Raw genomic sequence first — 25,830 nt, forward strand, 5'->3', positions numbered from 1 at the left:
TGAGTTGTGTTGCCTTCCAAAAAGCAAGCGGGTCAACACTGAAGTGGGCATTGTTCAGAACTGGTCAGAAGAACTGAACTTTGATCAGGAATCATTTTGCTTTGAAACAGATTCCTAGGTTCAGTTTAAAATGGAAGTTTTCTGTAACTTACTCTGCACTTCAGTAACCTAAAATAACTGATTTGTGATACTGGGTAGTGAAGATTCTAATATCTAACCTTAGGTTTTTCTAATCAGATACTGTGTGTGTAGGAGTTCAGTTGTGCCTGACCTGACTGAAGTGGGCAGCTGCTTGTTCCAGGGATCAAAGTTGGCATCTCTTGCATTGGCAGGTGAATTCTTTACCACTAGCACCATTCAGGGAGCCCTATCAGACTGGACGGCATTTGTGCTACTGTTCTCAAACCATGATAGTTTGGACAGCTGTCCTCATGTTAATGTTTTCAAGTGCTGCCATTTCTAAGATGACCAAGTTTTCAAGTCTCCTTTGTTTTTACAAAATCATTTCATTTTGCTTTTATTTGTTCAGTCTACTCATTTACTGATTTATCCCTTAGTGTAAGTCTTGAGTTCTTGTATGATCCATAACGTTTTCACATTTAAGCAAGTTGGTGGGGTGGTTTTTTTTTTTTTGTTTTTTTTTTTGGTGTGAACTTAACAATTTCCTAGATAAGGGAGCCAATCCCTACAGGCTGGCTTTACTGCCAGGGAGTTCCAGTTCCCCATATGCAGGTAGTTACGTGGGGGGAGGCTCTTTGTCCTCAGACATTAATGTGCAGATTCTGAAAGCTCCTGGATAATTGGTGGGGGGGTGCATCCTAGAGTAGAACCTGGTCTATTTCATGTCACGTGTTAATTTTGGAGGGGTCGGGGAGGCCTATATTGTCAGTTCAGCATACTGACTTCAGTTTGGCTAGAGTCTGATCAATTTGTAATTTAATACTACTGCTGTCCTATTTGCTGGGTATTTTGGAGGAGAACTATAAGGTAAATTTGCTTAGCATCTATAAAAGGCAAAAGTGAGCACTTCATGAAGTCAAATATAAAGTTTATTTCCACAGAAAAAGCTATATAAGTTAAGGATTCATAAAAATTAAAAGGCTCTTGAAAAGTCACCAAACTTCAGTGCTAAGTGAAAAAACCTTAAGGTTAAATTGCATTTTAAGTCAAAAAACATACTTTGAAATAATTGCATCCAGTGTTTGCTTTTTAAAATACCATCTTAAGAAATGGCTACCAAAGTAATGCTGTTTTCATGTCCCATTGTACATACTGTTAGGACTTGAAGTTGTGGCTTCTGCCCCAGGTATGATACTGATACCTAAACTTGTCCACATAAGCTTGAAGTTGTAGTACTTAAAAGCTAACATGAGCTAAACTTGGAAGCAGATTTGTGAGCCTTTATCAGTTTCTGACTGTTTTTATGTGTATTGGTGTAATCCATCTTCAATTTTTTCTCTCATTTTTTCGTTTTCCTTTTTGGTTTTCCTTTTCCTGGCCTGGGATCATTAATTCCTTGGGTACAATCACAACACTTCCATCGTGGGTGCACTGAAGAGCATACTGGTTTGGACTGACTGGTCTACCTTGATCATCTCGTAACCTACTAAAAACATCACGATAGAGGTGGTGCAGTTTCTGTTTCATTATGTTTATAGCTTTGTGACACTGGGATTGCTCTCTTTTAAGGGTTTCCTTTTTTGCTTGCAAGCTACATACATCATCTTCCAGATTCAAAATTACATCCAGTTTACGCTTTCGGCAGTTCTGAGCAGCAACTTTATTTTTCCCTCTTCGTCTAATGTCACGGATGAGCGACACTTGTAAATCGGTTAGATAATGCCTGCTTAACATGCTGTTGAAAGAATCTACAGGCATGCGGATAATTTCATCCACAGAAAAAGGGATATGCAAAGCTTTAGCACGTCGTTCATCACGGCTTAAGTTTCTGTCTGTGTCATTCAGGTATCTACTTATTTTCTGTGACTTTCCAGGCATTGAGAAAGATTCTGAAGTGGATTCTAGTGCACTTGGCTGCAAGTGGTAAGTGTGGTTATGTGATACGTGTTGAAATGCAAGGTCTCCATGAAAATGACAATCACTTCTGTCATTCATGTAACAAAGCTTACTGGGCTCTGGATAGTATCCTCCTACAGCTCCTTCTAGGTCATGGTGGGAAAGGTCACTGCTAGAACCTGTAGCACCTTCACATATAGAGTGAGAAGAATTAGACTTGATAACAGAGGTGCTATTGTTACTTGAGTCTAAGGAAAGCCCAGAATCATAACCTGGTTCTTCAAGCAGCCCAGAAACTTCCATGGGATCAAAACCTTCTGTGGCCAAAGACATTAAGTTTGTCTCTTCAAGTATGTTTATATCAAGATCATACAGATGGTCTAGGCTTAGATTCCTCATCTGATTGTCAACAAATGGAAGAAATCCTGTCAAATTAGTTCCAGGAAGGGTCTGTTCAGTATTGGTAATAGAACTTAACTGTAGAATTTGTTCTTGTGGCTGTGAAGTCCTTGCTACTGGATCCCTTCTAAATGTACTGTCAGAACATAGTAACATAGCCTCGTGGAGACTTACATCATGACTTACAGCTTCGCTAAAATTTACATTATAATGTGTGGGGGAATTCACGCCATCATTGATACTTCTGGGGAGAGGAGCAATATCTCCCAGTGAGACTCCCTGAAAAAGGAGAGGAAAAATGCTGTAAAATACATAAAACTATTTCAACACCAGTTCTAATACACAGTACTTCTAGTTCTCTTTGTTAACGCCTCTATACAAATAAGGATATGCTGTTGGCTATGAATAATTTCCCTTAAATGCAAGCAACCAACTACACAATGTGAGCTCAAATGAGACTATGGTATAGTGGGGGAAAGACTGTCTTTGAACATCATATTAGATTTTTAAATAGACTGTCAATATAAAAGCTGGTCTTACATCTAATATTATCTTCCTGTTATTTTTATTACTTATCCTAGCTGTTTATAAGCTAAGCTAAATCCACCCTGTGGACTGTCATGGAAGTACAGTGCTACCAGAAAGACTAAGGTGTGCCTTAATTTGTCAAGTATGTACTGTCTATTGACTCAACATGGATTTTATGAATCTGATTATACCTTTGTTATATTTGGAAGGGGGGAACAATGTACAGAGGAGCCTGGTTACAACCCATGGGGTTGTAATGCGCTAGGAACCATTAAGTATTAAAGCTGTATATCCCAGGTAAAAATGTTAACGTACAAAGAGGTCAGTGCAGATATTTTCCTGCAAGGATAAAAGCCAAGTTTCTAATTACCTCCAGTAGATTTTCAGGCTGCGATGAAAGCAATTGAAATAAGTCTTCCAGAGAGAAAAATGCATCTGTTCCATTTTGATATCTCTAGAAAAAGTCATTTAAAAGGTTAAAGTGGTTGCCTGGGACTTTTAGACTTAATCTAGAAAGGATAACCAAGTCATATCTAAGCTGAATTTTTTATCTTTATTTTAGAATTTTTATATTGTTCCTTTTTTAGTACTCAGTATTTTAATATCCTGCTTTCAACATTTAACTCAACTTTTCCTCCATTCCTGCCCTAATAATTTTCCATCAATTTTTTTGGCTTGTTAGTTCCACATTATTTTGTCCCTCCCCAGCCAACCTTCCAGAGTGATTGAGAGGATATTGTAATTTTCAGTCAAACATGTATTTAGAGTTACCAAGATTTATCAATCTCTTTATTCGCTATTGCTTCATCTCCTGCCTTCCTAAAGGGTTTAAGTTTCTTGTTGAAATGATTTCATAGTTTTCTAGAGTGGCTGAATGAAATCTTTAGTCTTTGTAACTTGCAACTATTTTGCCTTCATGCTTAGATCAGGCTTAATATTTTCCCTCAGCACGGTCTTGTGGCATTTAGTTATAAAATGACAAACCTATAGTAAACTAATCTTCCCCCTCCCCCTTCAGTTCAATTGTTCAGTCGTGTCCGACTCTGCGACCCCATGGACTGCAGCACACCAGGCCTCCCAGCCCATCGCCAACTTCTGGAGTTTACTCAAAATCATGTCCATTGAGCTGGGGAGGCCATCCAGCCATCTCATCCTCTGTCTTCTTCTCCTCCTGCCTTCAATCTTTCCCAGCATCAGAGTCTTTTCCAGTGAGTCAGTTTTTCGCATCAGGTAGCCAAAGTATTGGAGCTTCAGCTTAAACATCAGTCCTTCCAATGAATATTCGTGATTGATTTCCTTTAGGATGGACTGATTGGATCTCCTTGCAGTCCAAGGGACTCGGGAGTCTTCTCCAACACCACAGTTCAAAAGCATCAATTCTTTGGTGCTCAGCCTTCCTCATAGTCCAACTCTCACATCCATACATGACTACTGGAAAAACCATAACTTTGACTGGATGGACCTTTGTTGGCAAAGTAATGTTTCTGCTTTTTAATATGCTGTCTAGGTTGGTCATAACTTTTCTTCCAAGGAGCAAGAGCCTTAATTTCATGGCTATAGTCACCATCTGCCGTGATTTTGGAGCCCCCAAAAGTAAAGCCAGCCAGTTTCCACTGTTTACCCATCTATTTGCCATGAAGTGATGGGACCAGATGCCATGATCTTAGTTTTCTGAATGCTGAGTTTTAAACCAGCTTTTTCACTCTCCTCTTTCACTTTCATCAAGAGGCTCTTTAGTTCTTTTTCACTTTCTGCCATAAGGGTGGTGTCATCTGTGTATCTGAGGTTATTGCTATTTCTCCCGGCAATCTTGATTCCAGCTTGTGCTGCTTCCAGCCCAGCATTTCTCATGATGTACTCTGCATGTAAATTAAATAAGCAGGGTGACAATATACAGCCTTGGCGTATACTCCTTTCCCTATTTGGAACCAGTCTGCTGTTCCATGTCCCGTTCTAACTTGCTTCCTGACCTGCATACAGATTTCTCAAGAGGCAGGTCAGGCGGTCTGGTATTCCCATTGCTTTCAGAATTTTGCACAGTTTCTTGTGATCCACACAGTTAAAGGCTTTGATGCAATCAATAAAGCAGAAGTAGATGTTTTTCTGGAATTCTCTTGCTTTTTTGATGATCTAAGGAATGTAGGCAATTTGATCTCTGGTTCTGCTTTTTCTAAAAGCAGCTTGAACATCTGGAAGTTCACGGTTCACGTATTGCTGAAGCCTGGCTTGGAGATTTTTGAGCATGATTTTGCTAGTGTGTGAGATGAGTGCAATTGTGCGGTAGTTTGAGCATTCTTTGGCATTGCCTTTCTTTGGGATTGGCATGACAACTGACCTTTTCCAGTTCTGTGGCCACTGCTGAGTTTTCCACATTTGCTGGCATATTGAGGGCAGCACTTTCACAGCATCATCTTTTAGGGTTTGAAATAGCTCAGCTGGAATTACATCACCTCCACTAACTTTGTTCATAGTGATGCTTCCTAAGGTCTGCTTGACTATATTCCAGGATGTCTGGCCTTAGATGAGTGATAACACCATCGTGGTTATCTAGGTCATGACGGTCTTTTTGTATGGTTCTCCTGTGTATTATTGCCATCTTAATATCTTCTGCTTCTGTTAGGTCCATACCATTTCTGTCCTTTATCGAGCCCATCTTTGCATGAAATGTTCCCTTGGTATCTGATTTTCTTGAAGAGATCTCTAGTCTTTGCCATTCTATTGTTTCCCTCTATTTCTTTGCATTGATCAGAAGGCTTTTTAATCTCTCCTTGCTATTCTTTGGAACTCTGCATTCAAATGGGTATATCCTTCCTTTTATCCTTTGCCTTTCTCGTCTCTCCTTTTCTCAGCTATTTGTAAGGCCTCCTCAGACAACCATTTTGCCTTTTTGCTTTTCTTGGGGATGGTCTTGATCACTGCCTCCTACACAATGTCATGAACCTCCATCCATAGTTCTTCAGGCACTCTTATCAGATCTAATCCCTTGAATCTATTTGTCAACTTCCACTGTATAATTGGATTTGATTTAGGTCATACCTGAATGGTCTAGTGGTTTTCCTTTCTTCAAAAGTCTGAAGTTGGCAATAAGGAGCCTTGATCTGAGCCACAGTCAGCTCCCGGTCTTGTTTTTGCTTACTGTATAGAGCTTCTCCATCTTTGACTGCAAAGAATATAATCAGTTTGATTTCGGTGTTGACCATCTGGTGATGTCCACGTGTAGAGTCTTCTCTTGTGTTGTTGGAAGAGAGTGTTTGCTATGACCAGTGCATTTTCTTGGCAAAACTCTATTAATCTTTGCCCTGCTTCATTCTGTATTCCAAGGCCAAATTTGCCTATTACTCCAGGTGTTTCCTGACTTCCTACTTCTGCATTCCAGTCCCCAGTAATGCAAAGGACATCTTTTTTTGGTGTTAGTTCTAGAAGGTCTTGTAGGTCTTCATAGAACCATTCAACTTCAGCTTCTTCAGCATTACTGGTTGGAGCATAGACTTGGATCACTGTGATATTGAATGGTTTGCGTTGGAAATGAACAGATCATTCTGTCATTTTGGAGCTTGCATCCATGTACTGCATTTCAGACTCTTGTTGACTATGATGGCTACCTCATTTCTTCTAAGGTATTCTTGCCCACAGTAGTAGATATAATGGTCATCTGAGTTAAATTCACTCATTTCCCCCCTTGGGTAGTTTTATTTCCTTAGTTTTTGTTGCCCTGTCATTTCACTGTGATAGGTCTGGGACTTAATTTTTTTTATTTACTCTGCTTGGGATTCTGTGTATCCCTTTAATCTGAGTCATAAGTTCATTTTAATTTTGGAAATATTTTGGCATAAACTTTGAATACTGCTGCTTCATACTTCCCAGTCTGTCCTAGGACTTATATTAGAAGTAATTTAGATTTTCTTATTCTATCATTGTCTTTTCTTTTTAATGCAAAAGTTCATATTTGAGAGCTGTTTTCTGTAGGAATGCCACATAAAAAATGTTTACCAACTCAGTTTTATATTTTTCTCTTCAAGGACCAGTTTTTCTGTCACTCTCAACACCTTTTCTTGACTCAGGATTCCCGACTGTGATGGTAGTCTGAATCCACAACACTTGGTGGTCTGATTTCTAAAAGTTGGATGGACCGCTTCCTTGCTCTGCCTCCTAGCTCATGGCTAGAAGTGTCCTAGCTGTCATTTCCTAAACTAGAAGAGCCTTTAAACATTGAGCTTTAAAGCAGGGAACTCAGGTACCCACAGGCATGGACTTATGATCTACTCAACCCCAGCCTCTGTCATGGCATCTGATATCTTCAGCTTTTGTGCCTGATTTGAAGATAGTATCCATTATGCCTCATCTAGCAATTCTGTATCTGGTGTGTCTTTACATGTTAGTAAATTCACATTCATGACTTGTGCTGTGTATAACTCCCATCCATAACTTTTTACTCAAGGGTTTTCTTTTTTGAAGATTCAGATCAGCTGGACTGATTTTGTGGTGGTGGTGTTCAGTCACTCAGTCGTGTCCGACCCTTTGCAACCGCCTCCCAGCCCATCACCAACTCCCAGAGATTACTCAAACTCCTATCCATTGAATCTATGATGTCATCCAACCAATTCATCCTCTGTTGTCTCCCCCTCTCGCCTTTACTCTTTCCCAGCATCAGAATCTTTTTTTCAAATGAGTCAGTTCTTCACATCAGGTGGCCAAAGTATTGGAGCTTCAGCATCAGTCCTTCCAATGAATATTCAGGATTGATTTCCTTTAGGATGGACTGGTTGGATCTCCTTGCAGTCCAAGGGACTCTCAAGACTCTTCTCCAATACCACAGTTCAAAAGCATCAATTTTTCATCACTCAGCCTTTATGGTCCAACTCGCACATCCATACATGACTACTGGAAAAAACCATAGCTCTGACTAGACCTTTGCTGGCAAAGTAATGTCTCTGCTTTAATACGTTGTCTAGGTTTGTTGTAGCTTTTCTTCCAAGGAGCAAGTGTCTTTTAATTTCATGATTTTGTGTATGTGGTACAAATACTTGGGTTTGCCATGTTTTCAAGGTTTCTGTGTCTCTTTCTTTGGATGTTGTAAGACATACTTAAGATAAGCAGGTGGATAGTGTTTCTTGTTCTTTAATTGGAAATTATGCATCCTTAGTGGGCAGCAAACTTCACCAATTGGTGAAGATTTTAAATGATATTTTAAATGATACTAAGAAAGATACTAAGAAATTTTAGAAACTTGATTCATCCGTCCTGGCCAACCATTGACCAAAATTTGCCTGATGGTCACAAGCGTGTGAGAATGGGTAACATCAGCACAAATCTATATTCATTCCCAAAAAAACAACCCTTAATTATGGGTAAATAACCTTGTTTGCAGAAAAGAAAGCCTTAATATTTAGAACATGGAAATATGGGTATGAAGATCATTCTGTTAAAGGGAATTATGGACTGATCCTTCAGGCTATTCAAAGATATATCTGTCTCATTAGATCTTTTTTACCTGTTTGTTCCTCTTCAGTGCCCATCAATGGAGGCTTGAGGAGCTAACCCCTTACAACCAGCATTCTGGTTGATTCCGCAGGAGATGGGAAGATGGAAGGAAGAAGTGACAGGGTCCCTTAAACACCCATTATCTCACTCTTTATTACCACATTACCACCTCTTACGTCCACTCTCACTGAGCTGTATTTTTCCCCAGGTTCCTTTCTGCTCTGAGGGTGGTTTTGGGTTCAGGTAGTTGCTAGTCTATGGGGGTCTCCCTATTTCTTGGTATTGCCCTTAAGCCTGCCCTTAACTTCCATTACAAAGAAAATCCCCTCACTTCTCTTCAGAATCCCATGAGCCTGTACCTTTTACTTGAGGGCCTAAACTGTGGACTACATGACTGCGGTCCTACATCTTCACATAAAAGTCCTCCTTCCTAATCAGTTCTGTTTTTGGCCAAGAATTCACTGCATTTTGAACAGAGATCACTAGGAATGTTAAAAATATGGACACATTTTCTACCTTTACATATACACAATGGAGTATTACTCAGCCATTAAAAAGAATACACTTGAATCAGTTCTAATGAGGTGGATGAAACTGGAGCCTATTAAACAGAGTGAAGTAAGCCAGAAAGAAAAACACCAATACAGTATACTAACGCATATATTTGGAATTTAGAAAGATGGTAACAATAACCCTGTATACGAGACAGCAAAAGAGACACTGATGTATAGAACAGTCTTTTGGACTCTGAGGGAGAGGGTGGGATGATTTGGGAGAATGGCATTGAAACATGTATAATATCATATATGAAATGAGTCGCCAGTCCAGGTTTGATGCACGATACTGGATGCTTGGGGCTGGTGCACTGGGACGACCCAGAGGGATAGTATGGGGAGGGAGGAGGGAGGGGTGTTCAGGATGGGGAACACGTGTATACCTGTGGTGGACGCATGTTGATGTATGACAAAACCAATACAATATTGTAAAGTTTAAAAAGTAAAAAAAAAAACTGAAACAATACATAAATTCAACTTGTCTTTAGTGAGAAAAATGTGTCTTCAGACCAGTTAACCTGTATATATTTGTGTATTTAGTTTTCATTAATAGCAGTCTAGGCTTGCACTGCAGCTAGAAGGAAGTCACTGTTAATGAGTAAATTATGTCAGTCATCCTAAATATTCTCAAATGCCAGTGATTCCCTGTGGTCACAGTAACTCCTTTCTGCTTTATCATTAGAAGTTCCTATAAGAAGTGTAATTTAAACACTGACACAAAACAGAAACATGGACCTACAAAAAAGGAGCTGAGTCTGATAATTAAGAACCAAGGCACAAATGCCACACTCTTAACTGATTGTGTTTCTAGACAGTTTTGTCCAAACTGATGTCTGTCTGCAGTGAAATATTTTAAATTCTCCAAGGAAGCTATCTACTTATCTATCACTTCATTGTTATTTAATGAGTGCCTGTTACCTAGCAGTGAGTGAGTTACTATAGGCAGTTCAAAAAAGGAGAAAATAAGGTCCTACTTTTCTGGGAAGCCTTGTGAAGGGGTATAATTGCAAAGACATACCCAGGAAAAAAATGAATCAACAGCATAAATCTATACACAAGGAAGTGGCAGTAAGACCGGTTTAAGGACATCTTTCACCTCAGAAAAGATGGTCTGTGAGGCACTCAGTAAAGTGGCCTGAAATGTCTCCTCCAAAACAGACATGGTTATTTCAGTACTCACTGGCACTGATGTGGCAGTTCTCTGGCATTTGTGTGTGCGTGCGCGCGTGTTCACATAAGGAGGTGGTAAAGCCACATAGCAAGGTACACGAATTACAAAGGAACACAAGGCCTGAGGAAAATACCAGTGGGTAAAAGCAGAGGCAGCTGGGCATACCTCTGCAGGTTACAGTGAAATGCCAGGCTGCAGTGGGGTCTCATTTAACTAGCTCATAAAAGGGTTGAATAGCCTGAGGTAAAGTGAAAATGGGAAGGGGTTCCTTGGGGTGAACTCCACATCTTTTAAAGACTAGCAAAAAAAGGACTCAAAGAGACCACTTAGAAACATGGTGTGTTTAGGGAACAGAACAGAGGAGCATCCAGAGCTTGCCTGAAAAATAATCCAAGAGGCATATTTCTAGATGCAAGCATGGGTTGCAGCTAGAGAAATGATTGACAAAGGAGGTGAGGTGCAGGTTTCCAGGACCAGCAGGTGCTTGAGAGGCCACTTGGAGGTGGAGGTGCATGTGTCCTTGAGAAGGACAGTGAGAGACTCCCAGCTGTAGGGGACTCCTGGAGAACCTGCAAAGAACCTGCAAAATGAAAGTGCCTAACCAACAGAAGTAGTTTTAAATACATTCTGCAGTCCAGGGAAACCAGTTTCAGACCGGCCAACAGTAAAGGAACACCTTTTCTGAGCTCTTACCACCCATCACACCCTCAGCTTCAGAGAAGATGGCTGAACAAACAAGGGAGGATGCACTGGGGAAAGCCAAGAAGCTGGCCACACACCCTTTTCCTCCCCGCCAGGCTTTGAGGTTGCAGCAGGGAGAGGAGTGGGAAAACTACAGACTTGTTGAGAATTTACACTGGTTCTGTCTACCAACTGCTGCACTGGGATGAGCAGAGAGGTTTTGGGTCTGATTATTTAGCATAGGGCTGTCCTAGATTTCACCCAGCATGCAGGGAAGAACTAGTTCCCTAAAACAGGTTAGAACAGGCTGGAGGGGCGGGGGAGTGGCGAGTGAGCAGAGGGAGCAGAACTGCTTTCAGGCTTCATTCTGTCAATCATGTTATGTTCAGGGTGATGTTAGAAAGTCAAGGCTACAGTGATGATGGGCTGCCTGAGAAGGGCCAAGGCATAGTACTCTACCCTCCATGGGTGTTCAAGGCACAGCCCCAAATTCCACCTGGGGCAGTGCAGGGCTGGGAGCCCCATCAGGACAAGACCTGCAAGGGTGCCACCTGCCAGGGGAAGTACTAAGTGGTTAAATGTCTGTGGAATGCTCACCTGTCTGGACCACTGCTGAGCAGAACCCAGATTAGGTCCCATGTTAAAGAAGGAAGGAGTTCAGCATGGCTCCTGGAGTTCACCTTTCTCCACTCTCTCCACTACTCATGAGTGTGGTTATTAGTTGCAAGGAGTCAGTGAGGCTATCTGACTCCACCTAGGCCAAAGATGCAAAGTGGGCTCATGGATGCCCAGTGAGCATGGTGCACCAGGAGACTGAGCGAGGGTGTGAGCCCAAGTTCCAACCGGATTGAGAGTGATGTCCCTGTAGGGTCCTCTCCTTTCCCAGACCTAGCCAACCTGTCTACTACTTCTGAAAGTGGCTGGTTTTGATTGAGGATTCCTGGGTTCAGGATGCCAGCCATCTCTGGCTGCAGATGCCAGAGATGGCTGGCATCCTGAACCCAGGAATCCTCAATCAAAACCACAACGAAACCTGCTAGCAGGTTTCTGGACGGGTGTGTGGGTTTAACCAGATATAATGGTCTATGGCTAATTCCTTTGTAAACAAAATAACTACATCCACAATTTTAAAAAATATGTATTTTCATATATCAAATTTACTTCTAGTAAGGCACACATATATAAAATCCATTCTCAACACAAATTGTCAAAAGACATAAAATCTACCGTAAAGCCAAAATAGTATGGTTGGAATATTCTGACATGCTTACCTCACTTCTAGATTCAGTGGTTTTTTCTGCCTCCCAGGCAGGCTTATCTGCTACTTTATTTTCATCTTCATTCTTCTGCTGTAGTGATTTTTCCTTCTGGGTTGATGATCTTTGCTCATTTTCTTCATGCTGGGGACTGTGACTCACACCTCTTAATACCTCATTCTCCTATAAGAAGGACAGACCCCAAAATGTGCTAAGTACAAATCCACATTTCATCAAATAAGTAAAATCTTTAAAACTGTTTTGTACTTACTGCTCAGTGATCAGGAAAACCCACAAGTCGAAAGCTAAGACTGACATTTCATTATTTTGGTATCAAAGAAACATTTTAATTCTGAAACAAAGGTCACTTTTGTGTCCTGTCCTTTTCAAAAACTCACTGTGAGACAGGCTGTTCTGATCTGGATAATGTAAATTATTTGCATTTATAAACCCCCTGACTTCAGGGAGGGTAAAGAGAGTTGACTTCATTTTATACATTTCTGTACTGTTTGAATGTTTTACCACAAACATGTATTTTTTTACAATCAGAAAAAATGTAAATAAATTTTTATTTTGAAAAAAATTTAATGATAAAAGCTTAAACTAACATCTCCATTGATATTTTCAACTATGCTTATTTATACAGATGAGTCCTTCACCTTTAACTTAGGAGACAGATAATTAAAAGGAGACAGATAATTAAAAGGCTAGAGAATTCTTCTGAACATTCAAACAGTTGCCATTTAGCATATAATATATATTCTGATACTTCCAATTATATTAAAAATTCTCTGTATACTGTTTCCCCACTAAGCTCAATCGTGTCCAACTCTGAGTCGTGTTCGACTCCATGGACTGTCGCCTGAGGGACTGTCGCCTATCAGGCTCTGGCAAGAATACTGGAGTGGGTTGCCATTTCCTTCTCCAGGGGATCTTCCCGACCCAGGGATCGAACCTGGGTCCCCCACATTGCAAGCAGACGCTTTACCATCTGAGCCACAGGGAAGCTCAACATAACATCAAGGCCTCTTAAATTCTTTCCAAGGATCTGTTTTTAATTTCTCTCTTCCAGCAACAAAACATACTGGACTAACTCAAGGACAGCATTACTGCCCCCTACTCTAAACCATAGGAATGTTAATCTTTAAAAAGAAAATAAAAGTCAAAGAAATGTAAATACACAGATGCTAAAACAAGGAGAGAAATTAAAGCAAGACCAAAAGGAAAAGGAGGCTAATGTGCTGATGGCCCACTGGTTTTACTTGCTTCTCTGTTCTCTGTACCAAATTCTTGACACTGTAGATGTTGGTCTTTTTACCTCAATGATCTCTTGTTCACATCCTCCATCACAAGTAGCTCGTGTGCTCGAAGACATTGCTTCTGCTACCCTATCCTCTTTTCTGTGTCAACAATACTTCCTTGTCTATTGGATAATTCCCATCAGCCTTCCAATACACAGTAACTAACACCTATATCCGTGGAATCATTGAAAAAGAGAGTTCCAGAAAAAAAAATCTACTTCTGCTTTATTGACTGTGCCAAAGCCTTTCACTGCGTGGATCACAACAAACTTTGGAAAATTCTGAAAGAGATGGGAATACCAGACCACCTGACCTGCCTCTTGAGAAATCTGTATGCAGGTCAGGAAGCAACAGTTAGAATGGGACATGGAACAGCAGACTGGTTCCAAATAGGGAAAGGAGTACATCAAGGCTATATAGTGTTACCTTGCTTATTTAACTTATATGCAGAGTACATCATGAGAAATGCTGGGCTGGAAGAAGCACAAGCTGGAATAAAGATTGCCAGGAGAAATATCAATAACCTCAGATACACAGATGACACCACCCTTATGGCAGAAAGTGAAAAAGAACTAAAGAGCCTCTTGATGAAAGTGAAAGAGGAGAGTGAAAAAGCTGGTTTAAAACTCAGCATTCAGAAAACTAAGATCATGGCATCTGGTCCCATCACTTCATGGCAAATAGATGGGTAAACAGTGGAAACTGGCTGGCTTTACTTTTGGGGGCTCCAAAATCACGGCAGATGGTGACTATAGCCATGAAATTAAGGCTCTTGCTCCTTGGAAGAAAAGTTATGACCAACCTAGACAGCATATTAAAAAGCAGAAACATTACTTTGCCAACAAAGGTCCATCCAGTCAAAGTTATGGTTTTTCCAGTAGTCATGTATGGATGTGAGAGTTGGACTATGAGGAAGGCTGAGCACCAAAGAATTGATGCTTTTGAACTGTGGTGTTGGAGAACACTTGAGAGTCCCTTGGACTCCAAGGAGATCCAACCAGTCCATCCTAAAGGAAATCAGTCCTGAATATTCATCGGAGGGACTGATGCTGAAGCTGAAACTCCAATACTTTGGTCACCTGATGTGAAGAACTGACTCATTTGAAAAGACCCTGATGCTGGGAAAGACTGAAGGCAGGAGGAGAAGGGGACAACAGAGGATGAGATGGTTGGATGGCATCACTGACTCAATGGACATGAGTTTGAGTAAACGCTGGGAGTTGGCGATGGGCTGGGAGGCCTGGCATGCTGCAGTCCATGGGCTTGCAAAGAGTTGGACACGACTGAGCGACTGAATTGAACATGTTATTTTATTTGTTTATTGTCTAATCTGTCCCACTAGAATGCAAGTTTCCTGAAGGCAGGGACTCTGCTTGATTCCTGCTGTATACCCTCTGCCTACACCACAGCCTGGCACACAGCAGACCCTTAATAATAGTTGCTGAACAGATGAACTCCTAGATACAACACCCTAAGAGTTTGTATGCAATTTCTGATGAGTGAGATTCCATAGTCTTGCTCTTTTCTGCAACTGAAACTCTGATTCCCATCTAAATTCAGGGAAGAAGGGAAAAGATAAGACTCATCATCACTCTTTTAACCTCAATCTTTTGCCAAGAGAAGGTTTCTTTTGTTAAGCCTTCAGTTCAGTTCAGTTGCTCAGTCGTGTCCAACTCTTTGCGACCCCATGAATCGCAGCATGCCAGGCCTCCCTGTCCATCACCAATTCCCGGAGTTCACCCAAACCCATGTCCATTGAGTCAGTGATGCCATCCAGCCATCTCATCCTCTGTCGTCCCCTTCTCCTCCTGCCCCCAATCTCTCCCAGCATCAGAGTCTTTTCTAATGAGTCAACTCTTCACATGAGGTGGCCAAAGTACTGGAGTTTCAGCTTTAGCATCAGTCCTTCCAAAGAACACCCAGGACTGATCTCCTTTAGAATGGGCTGGTTGGATCTCCTTGCAGTCCAAGGGACTCTCAAGAGTCTTCTCCAACACCACAGTTCAAAAGCATCAATTCTTCAGTGCTCAGCTTTCTTCACAGTCCAACTCTCACATCCATACATGACTACTGGAAAAACCATAGCATTGGCTAGACGGACCTTTGTTGGCAAAGTAATGTCTCTGCTTTTTAATATACTATCTAGGTTGGTCATAACTTTAAGAGAATCTAATTCAAAATTCTAAATTCCTGAGGCAGTTAACTTTGTTTACAAATAAATTTGCTGCTGGTGGGCATAGAAGCTTCTAACCTCTAAATCACAAGATCTATTTTAGAACCATGAAGCAAGGTCTCCTTAGTCTGTAATATCAGAATTAATACAACACATGTAGAGAGACACATAAACTTGCAAACATGAGAATGTTATCTATAACAATATATAAATAAACAATAACAGAGGAAACCAGTGGCTAACACCTAACTAGATCAAGCCCATAAGGAAACTTTCAGAGTGTTTAAGAGTTTGGTAACAAAAGTCTGTAAGATGGCCTGCCTTAAAACTCGGGAGAAGAATGGAAGATAGAGAAATTCTGTATGACCACAAATCACATGGCAAGAAGCAGAGAATAGGTTAAAAATCCTATTATATCATATAATAATGGATCATAACTCAATAAATGTGTTAAATAAAAGGACCAACGAGTTCATTTCAGTATAAACAAGTAAATGAGGAAAAAGGGAAATATCTCCCTTACAGTAGAATGCAACTAATAAATATAGAAGAATGATGGAGTTAGAAAATCATGAATGAATGCTGAAACCAGGGAATAAAAACTTGATGAAAAATAAAAATATTTAAGTAGCCTCAAAGTATCACCCCAGATTACTTTTTAATTACAAAGAGAAAAATAATAACCCTTCAGGAGAAACCTGGCAAACACCATCTAAACCAAGTGGTCAAATGTTATCCAGCAGCCTGGATGGAGTCACGGGGGGTTTGGGGGAAGAATGTACATGTATGGCTGAGTCCCTTTGCTGTTCATCTGAAACTATCACAACGTTGTTAATTGGCTGCACCCCAACACAAAATAAGTTCAAAAGAAAAATAAACCAGTGATCAAATCTATCATCACAATATGGCAATAAAGCAAGATGCCTCCTCACACAATATGAAGGATACAATACCATTTCTGTGGTGTTCATAATCTCAGTGTAATGAGGAAACATCAGACAAATCAAAATTGGGAGCCACTTTACAAAATAAAGATATTCTTCCAAAATCTAAAGGTCAGGAACTGAAAGAACTTTTCCATATTAAAGGTGATTTAAGAGATTTGACAAGTAAACGCAACATGTGCTCCTGGGTTAGATGCAGACCCAGGAGAAAAGGTAGTTACATAGGATATTACTGGGGCAATAGATAAAATTTGAGTATGGACAATAGATTATAGTCTTAGATTCATGTTAAATTTTCCTGATTCTGTTTAACTGGTTATAGATCATACTAGGAAGTACTACACGTAATGGCTACAATTCATTCTTAGGTGTTTCAGAATGAAAGAACTGTATGTGTATATAGATGTAATTATAAACAGGTAACTCAAATGGGGCCAAATGTAAAAAACAGGCAAATCTGAGTAAAGGATATATACTATTCTCACAACTTTTTTTAAAGTTTGAAATTATATCTAACTAAAGTTATCCCCTAAAATTCCTACATGGCAAACTCATTTTGTCCAAGGCAATCACAGAAGGTAGTCTCAGAAAAACTATTCTTCCATTATAATTCCTGTTAATCTCTATTTTTTCCCCCAAAGTATATACAGTCATGTCAATTGCTTTACTAATTATTTTTCACCTCTTCCTTCTCACGATTTAAATTTATTTCATTTTCTTGTCTAATTGCTTTGCTCATGCTTTCAGAATACTGCTCAATAATAATGATGACATCTGATGTAAAAGAAAACACTGTGTCGTCCCTCCATTCTCAATGGTCTGCTACTTCACTTCTGGCAACAGATGTGTGGGCTGTTCATACACCTAGCAGTTCTGTGACACCACCTGCGTGTTCTATAACTTAATTCAGTTCTGACACTATCTACCTAGAGGCAGCATCAGATCCCACAGGTTAAAGGCTCAGTCTCAAAACTGCTCTCTCCCCCTCCAGAGGTCAGTTCCAAGTCCAGGTGGTTACCTGTGCTTCCCGCCAAGTGCCTATAAATTAAAGGTCCCCATAACCCTCCTCCTTCTCTGGTGTGATTAGTTTGCTAGAGTGGCTCACAGATCTCAGGAAAACATTTTACTCACTAGATTACTATTTTATTACAAAAGGACACAACTCAGAAACAAACAGATGCCTAAAAGCAAGGACTGTGGAAAGGTCACAAGCTGCCATGCTCTGCACCACTCTCCCAGCACCTCCATGTGGTCACCAACCTGGAAGATCTCCAAAGTCCTCCTTCTGGCTTTTTATGGAGGTATCACTACACAAGCATGGTTGATCGATCATTGGCTGTTAGTGACTAAACTCAATCTACAGCACCCTCCCTTCCCCAGAGGTGTGGGTGGGTGGGTGGAAGGGTTTAAAGTTCTAATCCTCTCATCATGTGGTTGGTTCCCCTGGCAACCAGCTCCCATCTTTAGGGGGCTCTCCCAAAGCTACCTCATCAACAGAATGAAGGGACTTCCCTGGTGGTCCAGTGGCTAATACTCCACAATCCCAATGCAAGGGGCTCAGGTTCAATCTATGGTCAGGGAACTAGATTCCACATGCTGCAATTAAGACCTGACACAGCCAAATAAATATTAGAAAACAAAAAACAACCCTGTAAGTCAGGTGTGGTTAGAAGGGGCATGTTATAAATAGGAAAAACTTCCTTTCACCTTCAGGGCTTTGGAACTATTTCAGGAACTGAGGACTGAGAGACCAAATATTATAACAAAAGATGCTCCCATCGCTCTCATGCTTAGGAAATTCCAAGGTCTTTGGGAACTCTGCCACATAGGGGTGGGGGTGGGGGCAGATGAGGACTAAACACTTATTACATCACATTATCACACCTGCCATTCTTATTTTTTACTCATAATGTTCCATCAATAAGGATATCATGCAGCTTTCCTTATTCATTCACTCATTCAATCAATACATATTAAATCCCAAATAGAATACTGGATGCTGGGGATACAACAGTGAAAAAAAGTCTAGACTGCCTCTTCAGAGCTTAGATTTGAAAGGAGAGGAAGCCCAAAATACAAGTGAACTAAGAAAATTACTGCAAGTTATGGCAAGTGAAAGAGAAGAAGGGGGGACCCACCTTTAGAAAGACTGGTTAGGGAAGACCTCTCAAGGGAGTGATATTTTAGCAAAGATCTAAAAACAGAAAGAGCTGTGTACAGAGAAGAGCAACCAATACATTTCTGTCACCACAATGGATTTGATTAGTTTCTTAATGATGGATATTTGTCTTCAATCATTTCTTAAAAAAGAATTAAAATGTCCTTATGCATACTTCTTTGCACACATGTGTTAAGTAAAATAAATTCCTAGAATGTATGCTCAGTTCAGTTCAGTCACTCAGTCGTGTCTGACTCTTTGCAACCCCATGAATCGCAGCACGCCAGGCCTCCCTGTCCATCACCAACTCCCGGAGTTCACCCAGACTCACGTCCATCGAGTCACTGATGCCATCCAGCCATCTCATCCTCTGTCGTCCCCTTCTCCTCCTGCCCCCAATCCCTCCCAGCAGAGTCTTTTCCAATGAGTCAACTCTTCGCATGAGGTGGCCAAAGTACTGGAGTTTCAGCTTTAGCATCAGTCCTTCCAAAGAACACCCAGGACTGATCTCCTTCAGAATGGACTGGTTGGATCTCCTTGCAGTCCAAGGGACTCTCAAGAGTCTTCTCCAACACCACAGTTCAAAAGCATCAATTCTTCGGTGCTCAGCTTTCTTCACAGTCCAACTCTCACATCCATACATGACCGCTGGAAAAACCATAGCCTTGACTAGACAGACCTTTGTTGGCAAAGTAATGTCTCTGCTTTTTAATATGCTATGTAGGTTGGTCGTAACTTTCCTTCCAAGGAGTAAGCGTCTTTTAATTTCATGGCTGCAATCACCATCTGCAGTGATTTTGGAGCCCAAAAAAATAAAGTCTGACACTGTTTCCACTGTTTCCCCATCTATTTCCCTACGTCAACACATACATGCATTTTTTTATTTGATGGATTCTACCCAATGGCCTCTGAAAATGTTTGTGGTAATTAACTTACACTCCTACCAGTAAACGTGCCAATGTGATAGATGAAAACTGGCATCTCGCTGTAGTTTTAATTTCTATTTCTCTTATTATGAGTGAAGTTGAACATCTTTCACAAGTTTAAAAGCATGTGTATTTCCTTTTCTGTGACCTCTGTGTGGTCTCTGTCCATTTTTCTTCTGGGGTCTCTTCTACTGGGGTCTACTACAGTAGTAGCATTTTTACTCACCTGTCTCCCATTCAGTCTCCGATCAATGTATGTATGAAACAAGTGGCGACTATGAAGACAGTAAGGGAAGAGTCCTAGACAGGAGTAGGGGAGAGACTCGAGACACGAGAGAAAGCCTGAGTTCTCCTAAGGACGGAAGCATGCGCAGCAGAAGGGCCAAGACAGGAAAAGTTACAGTTAGAGTAGGAATCTGAGCTACAGTTATTTCTTCTTCCTCTGCAACTACAGAGAAAACCCAAGCGTGGAAGTGGGGAGACCAGTTAGGAGGTTACTACAATAATTAGTTGACAGTAGGTAACAGTCTTCTCAGATGGCCTAGTGGTAAAGAATCTGCTGGCCAGTGCAGGAGACATAAGAGACTGGGGTTCGATCCGTGGGTTGGGAAGATTCCCTGGAGGAAGGCATGGCAACCCACTCCGGTATTCTTGCCTGGACAATCCCATGGTCAGAGGAGCCTGGAGGGCTATAGTCCATGGGGTTGCACAGAGTCGGACATGACTGAAGTGACTTTAGTGCGCGCGCACACACACACACACGCACACAGAAATAAGAGTCTGGAAAAAGGTGGTGGTGACAGAGAAGCGGAAGAATCCATGATACACTGTGTAAAATGAGACAGGGCTTGTTGATGGACTGGAAATGGGAGATCAAGGAAAGGGAAGAAAATTTAGAATGACTCCTAGATTTCCGGCTTGAATAAAGATGGTGGATAGTTACAAACAGAACCATTAAAAAGGGAAACTGAGAGATCTTCCATTTTGGAAATGTCAAATTTGAGACGTAAAAAGTCAAGCAGAAATATCTATTACATTACTGAGATGAGAATCTGGAATTTAGAGCAAAGGTCTGAACTGAAAGTAAAAACTGGGAACACATCAACATAAACACACACACAGGAACTAACGAGATTCCAACAAGTGAGCACAAAGCAAGAAGGGGCTCAGGACAGGGTCCTGCGGAACTGAAACATTCAGAAGTCAAGCAGAAAAGCTGGTGAGAAAAGACTGAAGACAAGAAATGAGTTGCAGGGGAAGACAGAATAGCAGTGTCTCAGAATCCAAAACTGTTTCAATAAGAATGGAGTGGTTGATTGTGTTGAATGCTGCTTGGAGGTTGCACACAGTAAGGACAGAAAAGTATCCAATGGATTTGGCAATAAGAAAGCGGTTGGTGGGTGGCCTTCAAAAAACTTAGGGTAGGAGCCCAGTGATATGGTGTTGAAGAGTAAATGGGAGATAACAAATTGGGAACAGTATACAGACCATTCTTTCAAGAATTTTGGCTATGAAGTGACTGGGGAAGTGGGTCAGAGCAATATTTTAAAGATGAGATGCTGGAATATGTTTGTAAGGCAATGACTGAGGAGAAAGGATAACATTCAGAAAGCTGTAGATAAAGACTCCAAAGGACAAATGGCAGGACTGAGTTTGAAAGAAAGAAAAATAAAGCCTTCATTTCAGGATAAGGAGTAGAAAGTGGATACAAGACTGTATCTGAGGATTTGGTAGTATGAAGCTCTATCCTTATTTTTGAAGGGCATTTTTAAAAGTAGAAATGGATATTGAATATTTAGGTGTTTCAAAAATATCCACAAATTATATATAACACTCTTTTCTTCTTCTTCAAGAAGATAAACCCCCTTACTAAGTTGGGGCCAAACTTAATGAGTTGTTTTTAACAAAAGGAGTATTATTATGTGGGCGTAATGGTTCAGCCCCGTGGCTTCCTCTTTGCTCTCCCTCGGATCACTTGTCCTGGTGAAAGCGAGCGCTCGCATTGCAGGGACATTCAAGCTTTCTACAGAGAGGCCTTGGCCTTTCCAACTCTACTTGGAGTCGAGTCGCGGCCTCCTGACCACACAGCTGTCGGTGGTCTGCCTTGGAACTGGATCTCTCAGCTCCAGTTCAGCCTTCGGATAAATGCACTCCAATCACCATCTTCACTACAACCTCTTGAAACCAGGAAGGAGAACCACCCAGCTAAGCCACTCCAGAATTTCTGACTCACATAATAAACGGGATAATAAATGTGGTATTAAGTCATTAAGTTTTGGAACAATCTCCTCTGCAGCAACAGATAACTAATACATCCATTTTTAAAAATGCTTTATGCACCTATATTTCTGTATGACTTGTGAACATTTTATTTAATGTTTTACAGGAATATGCATAAAAGTAATTCCTGGATTCTTTCTTTTTTTTTTTTTTTTGGTATCATTGTCATGCTAGTTTTGAAGAAAAAAGAATTGGGAAGCTTTATGGAACATCAGAACTCCTCACTGGAAAGTTTGAAAGAATTCTCCTTGACCTGGGAGCAAAGAGCCTCCAGCTGGGCCTTTACAGAATGCCTCACCTACCTAGGGCCCCCTCACCTAAGGTCACACCGTTCCTGGGGCACCTACATCCCAGGACTGAGCAGAGAGAGCACAAAGACCTGGCCACCTCACCCATCCTGGGACACCTGTGAAGGGCCACTTAAGCCCCAGAGCTCCTGGCACTGCCCTGCTCCAGTTTGACTCCTGCTTCTGTCCAAATTTGCTTTCTTGTATTCCCTTCCACAGCTGTAAATTCGAAATGTACTCCCTTAGAAACATCCTGCCCACTCAACTTGGGCTCAGAGAGAGTCCTCTTCCCAGGGACCAATTTGTGACAGTTAAGCAATTCTATCTTGGGATGGGGTGGGGTGGAGGCGGGGTGGAGACACCAGGAACACAAGACGAGGAGGAGAGGAAGGTCCAATATTATTTCTATTTAGAAAGTGAAAAAGGGCTATTGCACTTGTATACTCTGCACAGTCTACAAGGTTCCATAAAAGCCTCCTGGCTAGGAAGGTTCATGTCCAAAAACAGCTGAGTAAAAGAGGCCACTCCTAATCCTACCAGCTGTGACCTTGGGCCACTCTGACTCTCAGTCTCCTTGTCTGTGACATGAAGGGTAATAGTTCTAATTCATATTTTAAGGAAGTGGTTGAGGAAAAGCACTTTATACATTTTAAGATCCTATGCAAACATTAATCAATACTTTCTACTGCTTTTTGATTCTGAAGAGTTGTAATTAATGACTAACTGCTGACAACTCAATCAGAACCCCAAGAGAAAGCGACCCCAGCCCCTAGTAGCCAGTAATTACTATCTCTTTGCTTTCTTCTTTTCCTGTTTTCCTCAACTCAATGACAAGGAGCTGAAAGAGACAGTACAAGTGTTTTACAAGCACTGTTGTATATACTGGTGATTTATGGTCCATGCTCTTAAAGAATGGGTAAGCAAAACCCATCATTAAGTTACTTTTTATTTGTGTGTAGGTAGGTGATTTTTACTCTCAGGCTGGGACTCAATTTAAAAAAAAAAAAAGAAGAAAGTTTCCATGCTCATCACAGGAAGCCATCGTAAACTTGTGCGCTGGGGTGCTCAACACCACCCAGGGACTTGCACTGAACTGGCAGCTGGTGAAAAGGCAGGCCCTCCCAACACAGCCCTGACTACTGGGAGCCTAGCCACCCCATCCTCCGCATGGATCCAGACCTTCTCAGTTTGGGCCCCTTAGTTAAAACTGGGTTCTTCTGTCTCAAAAATCCCATGGCCTGTAGGGTTTCTCCTATGACATGCCTTCTATTCTATGTAAAATTACAATTATATGAGTCTTTTCTTTCCTACTGGGCTGTAAATAACTTTTTTTAATTTTTATTTTATACTCGAGTTTAGTTGATTAACAATGTTGTCTTAGTTTCAGGTGGCAGCAAGACATATACATGTATCTCCCTGGGTCAGGAAGATTCCCTGGAGAAGGGCATGACAACCCACTCCAGTATTTTTGCCTCGAGGATCCGATGGACAGAAAGCCTGGAGGGCTACACAGTCTGGAGGGTTGCAGAGGGTCAGACATGACTGAGCAACTAACACTTTCCCTTTTTCTATACATGTATCTATTCATTCTCAGATTCTTTTCCCATTTATGTTATTACAGAATATTGAGCAACTAAACAATGTCCTTGTGCTATCTGTTTCAACTACAGCAGTGTGAACGTATCAATCCCCATTCCTAACCACCCCTCTCCCACATCCTTCCCTGCTGGTACCGAGGGCTGTATCCTTCTGACACCTGTCCTCCAGCTGTTAACTCATCTTTGCCACCACAGATGAGTTAGGGAGCAGAGCTGAGCCTCAAAGGAAGGTTTCAGAGACAACGAAGGATAGTGGAGAGGAGAGAAAGAAGCAAAGCTGGACTCTTCTCTTTGCTGAGTCTTAGAAGTTCTGGTATCTGGCAGCATGATTTCTGACTCGGTACTTACTATCCTGTGCTGAGACCGGAAGAGGACGATGGAGAGTTTGACACTGAAAACACTCTTTGTGAACAGTTCCGGCTGGCTTCACTGGCTAGGCCTTTCATTTAGTGATCTGGGGGAGGAGAGACTAAGACCTGGTGTGACCTTCAGGGTTGGAAGAACCTTCAAAGACAAAGAACAGTGTGAGGCCTACGAGAAGGATGATATCAGAGGGAGAGGGATGAAGGCCAAAGAATTCTGAGGCGCTGGCTCTAGGCTGGAGGCAAGCTGGAGTCATCAGGTCTAGAGAGAAACGAGGAGCCAGATAAAGAGAGACTGTGTCCTGTCTAGCCTGGGTGGTTTGCTGCAGCAGTTTATAATAATTATAGCTCACACTGATTGAGCACTCACTCTGGGCCAGGCACCACAATCATGATCTCACTGAAGTTGCCTGGCATCCCAGGTACTGCTCTTTTCTCCTCTTACAAAGGGGGAAACTGAGGCACAGGGAGGTTAAGCAACTTGCTGTTAAGTCACAGACCTGGTGACTTAACAGGGTGTGGCCGCAGGCGTTTTTACTTGACAGCCTGCTCGTGGACACTGTCCTGGTTCTTGTTAGCCCCCCCAGGTCCCCATGTGTCCCCCAGAAGCTGAGCCCTGCACACTCTGGGGCTCCCAGCAGGATTCACTGGTGGGAGGGTACAGGAGGAGGCTGGAGAGGGTGATGGGGGAAACAGGAGAGGCCTGGACATTTCTCCCCCTACCCGGGGCTCCGCCTTTCACTGGTAGTCACTGGGTGTCCCAACACCCCTGTCTGCTGCTGTGAGAAGTCATTCGCTGAAGACTCTTCATTTCCTCTTCTGTAGGAAGAAGGGTGCCTTCTTCCTACAGGAAAGCCAACTGCACCACCACCCATGATGGCTCCCACTTGCTTCACACAGATAAGAACTGCAGACATGGGAAGAGTTCGCTCCATACGAATGAAGCAAGTCCGTCTCTGAATATCAAGCAGAACAGCTGGCTACAGTGCATGGTACTGATCTTATTTGGATTGCAAGTCCAACAAACCAACTGTGAAAAAATTTATCATGACATAACTGGGGTTGAATACGAACTAGACCTTCAGTGGTAACAAATTTTTGCTGATTTTTTTTTTAGGTGTGGTCTTGGCATTGTGTTGATGTTTAGAAGGGTCCTTTAGGGATATATACCCTAAAATATTTATAGAAGATTTTCTGAGTTGATGAATGTAGTGGGAAGAACAGGAAAGGAACAAATCCAGGCTTTTTTCTCCTCTTGACTAAGTCTCTGCAAAGAGCTGGCACAAGAATCACAAGAAATGATGTCCGGAATTTGTTTCAAACTAATGGGGGGCGGGACATGGGGAGTAACAGATGAGCCAAGACTGGCCCTGCGCTGGTGATTGTCATGCTGGTGACAGGGATGGGGGACAGGACTCCATTATCCAATCTCCATTCTCTCCATTTGCTATTATGTGCTGGAAACTGCTCACCCTAAAATGTGCTATAGACTAAACTCACTTCTGAAGGCTCCTAGAGGAAGCAGCTAAAAAAATTGGCAAGCATCCTCCACGAGGTTGAAACTAAGCCATTCAGTGTGACAGCCCACCAGGAGAAGCTGGGTATGAAAACAGCCAGTGTTTCCAAACAGGAGACTCAACACCTGGGACACAAGGGCAGGTTGAACTCCAACCTGCAGGCTTTGATTTTAAAAGGAGCTGCTTCTCCCACAAGTA

At 41.7% G+C, this 25,830-nt stretch overlaps 1 protein-coding gene across 1 annotated transcript in view; it reads right to left on the reverse strand.

Moving 5' to 3' along the window:
• Window positions 1-1,031: 1,031 nt before the first annotated feature.
• NFE2L3 (NFE2 like bZIP transcription factor 3) overlaps window positions 1,032-25,830 on the reverse strand; it is a 33,436-nt gene continuing 8,637 nt past the window's right edge. Inside the window, exons 2-4 of the mRNA XM_055590549.1 lie at window positions 12,102-12,269; window positions 3,314-3,397; window positions 1,032-2,694 (exon numbers count right to left, since the gene is read on the reverse strand). Coding sequence (XP_055446524.1) covers window positions 1,447-2,694; window positions 3,314-3,397; window positions 12,102-12,269 — 1,500 coding nt within the window. The 3' untranslated portion in view covers window positions 1,032-1,446. The remainder of the gene's footprint in view (window positions 2,695-3,313; window positions 3,398-12,101; window positions 12,270-25,830) is intronic.

This window comes from Bubalus kerabau, chromosome 8 (assembly GCF_029407905.1).
Source record: "Bubalus kerabau isolate K-KA32 ecotype Philippines breed swamp buffalo chromosome 8, PCC_UOA_SB_1v2, whole genome shotgun sequence".
Lineage (NCBI taxonomy): Eukaryota > Metazoa > Chordata > Mammalia > Artiodactyla > Bovidae > Bubalus > Bubalus kerabau.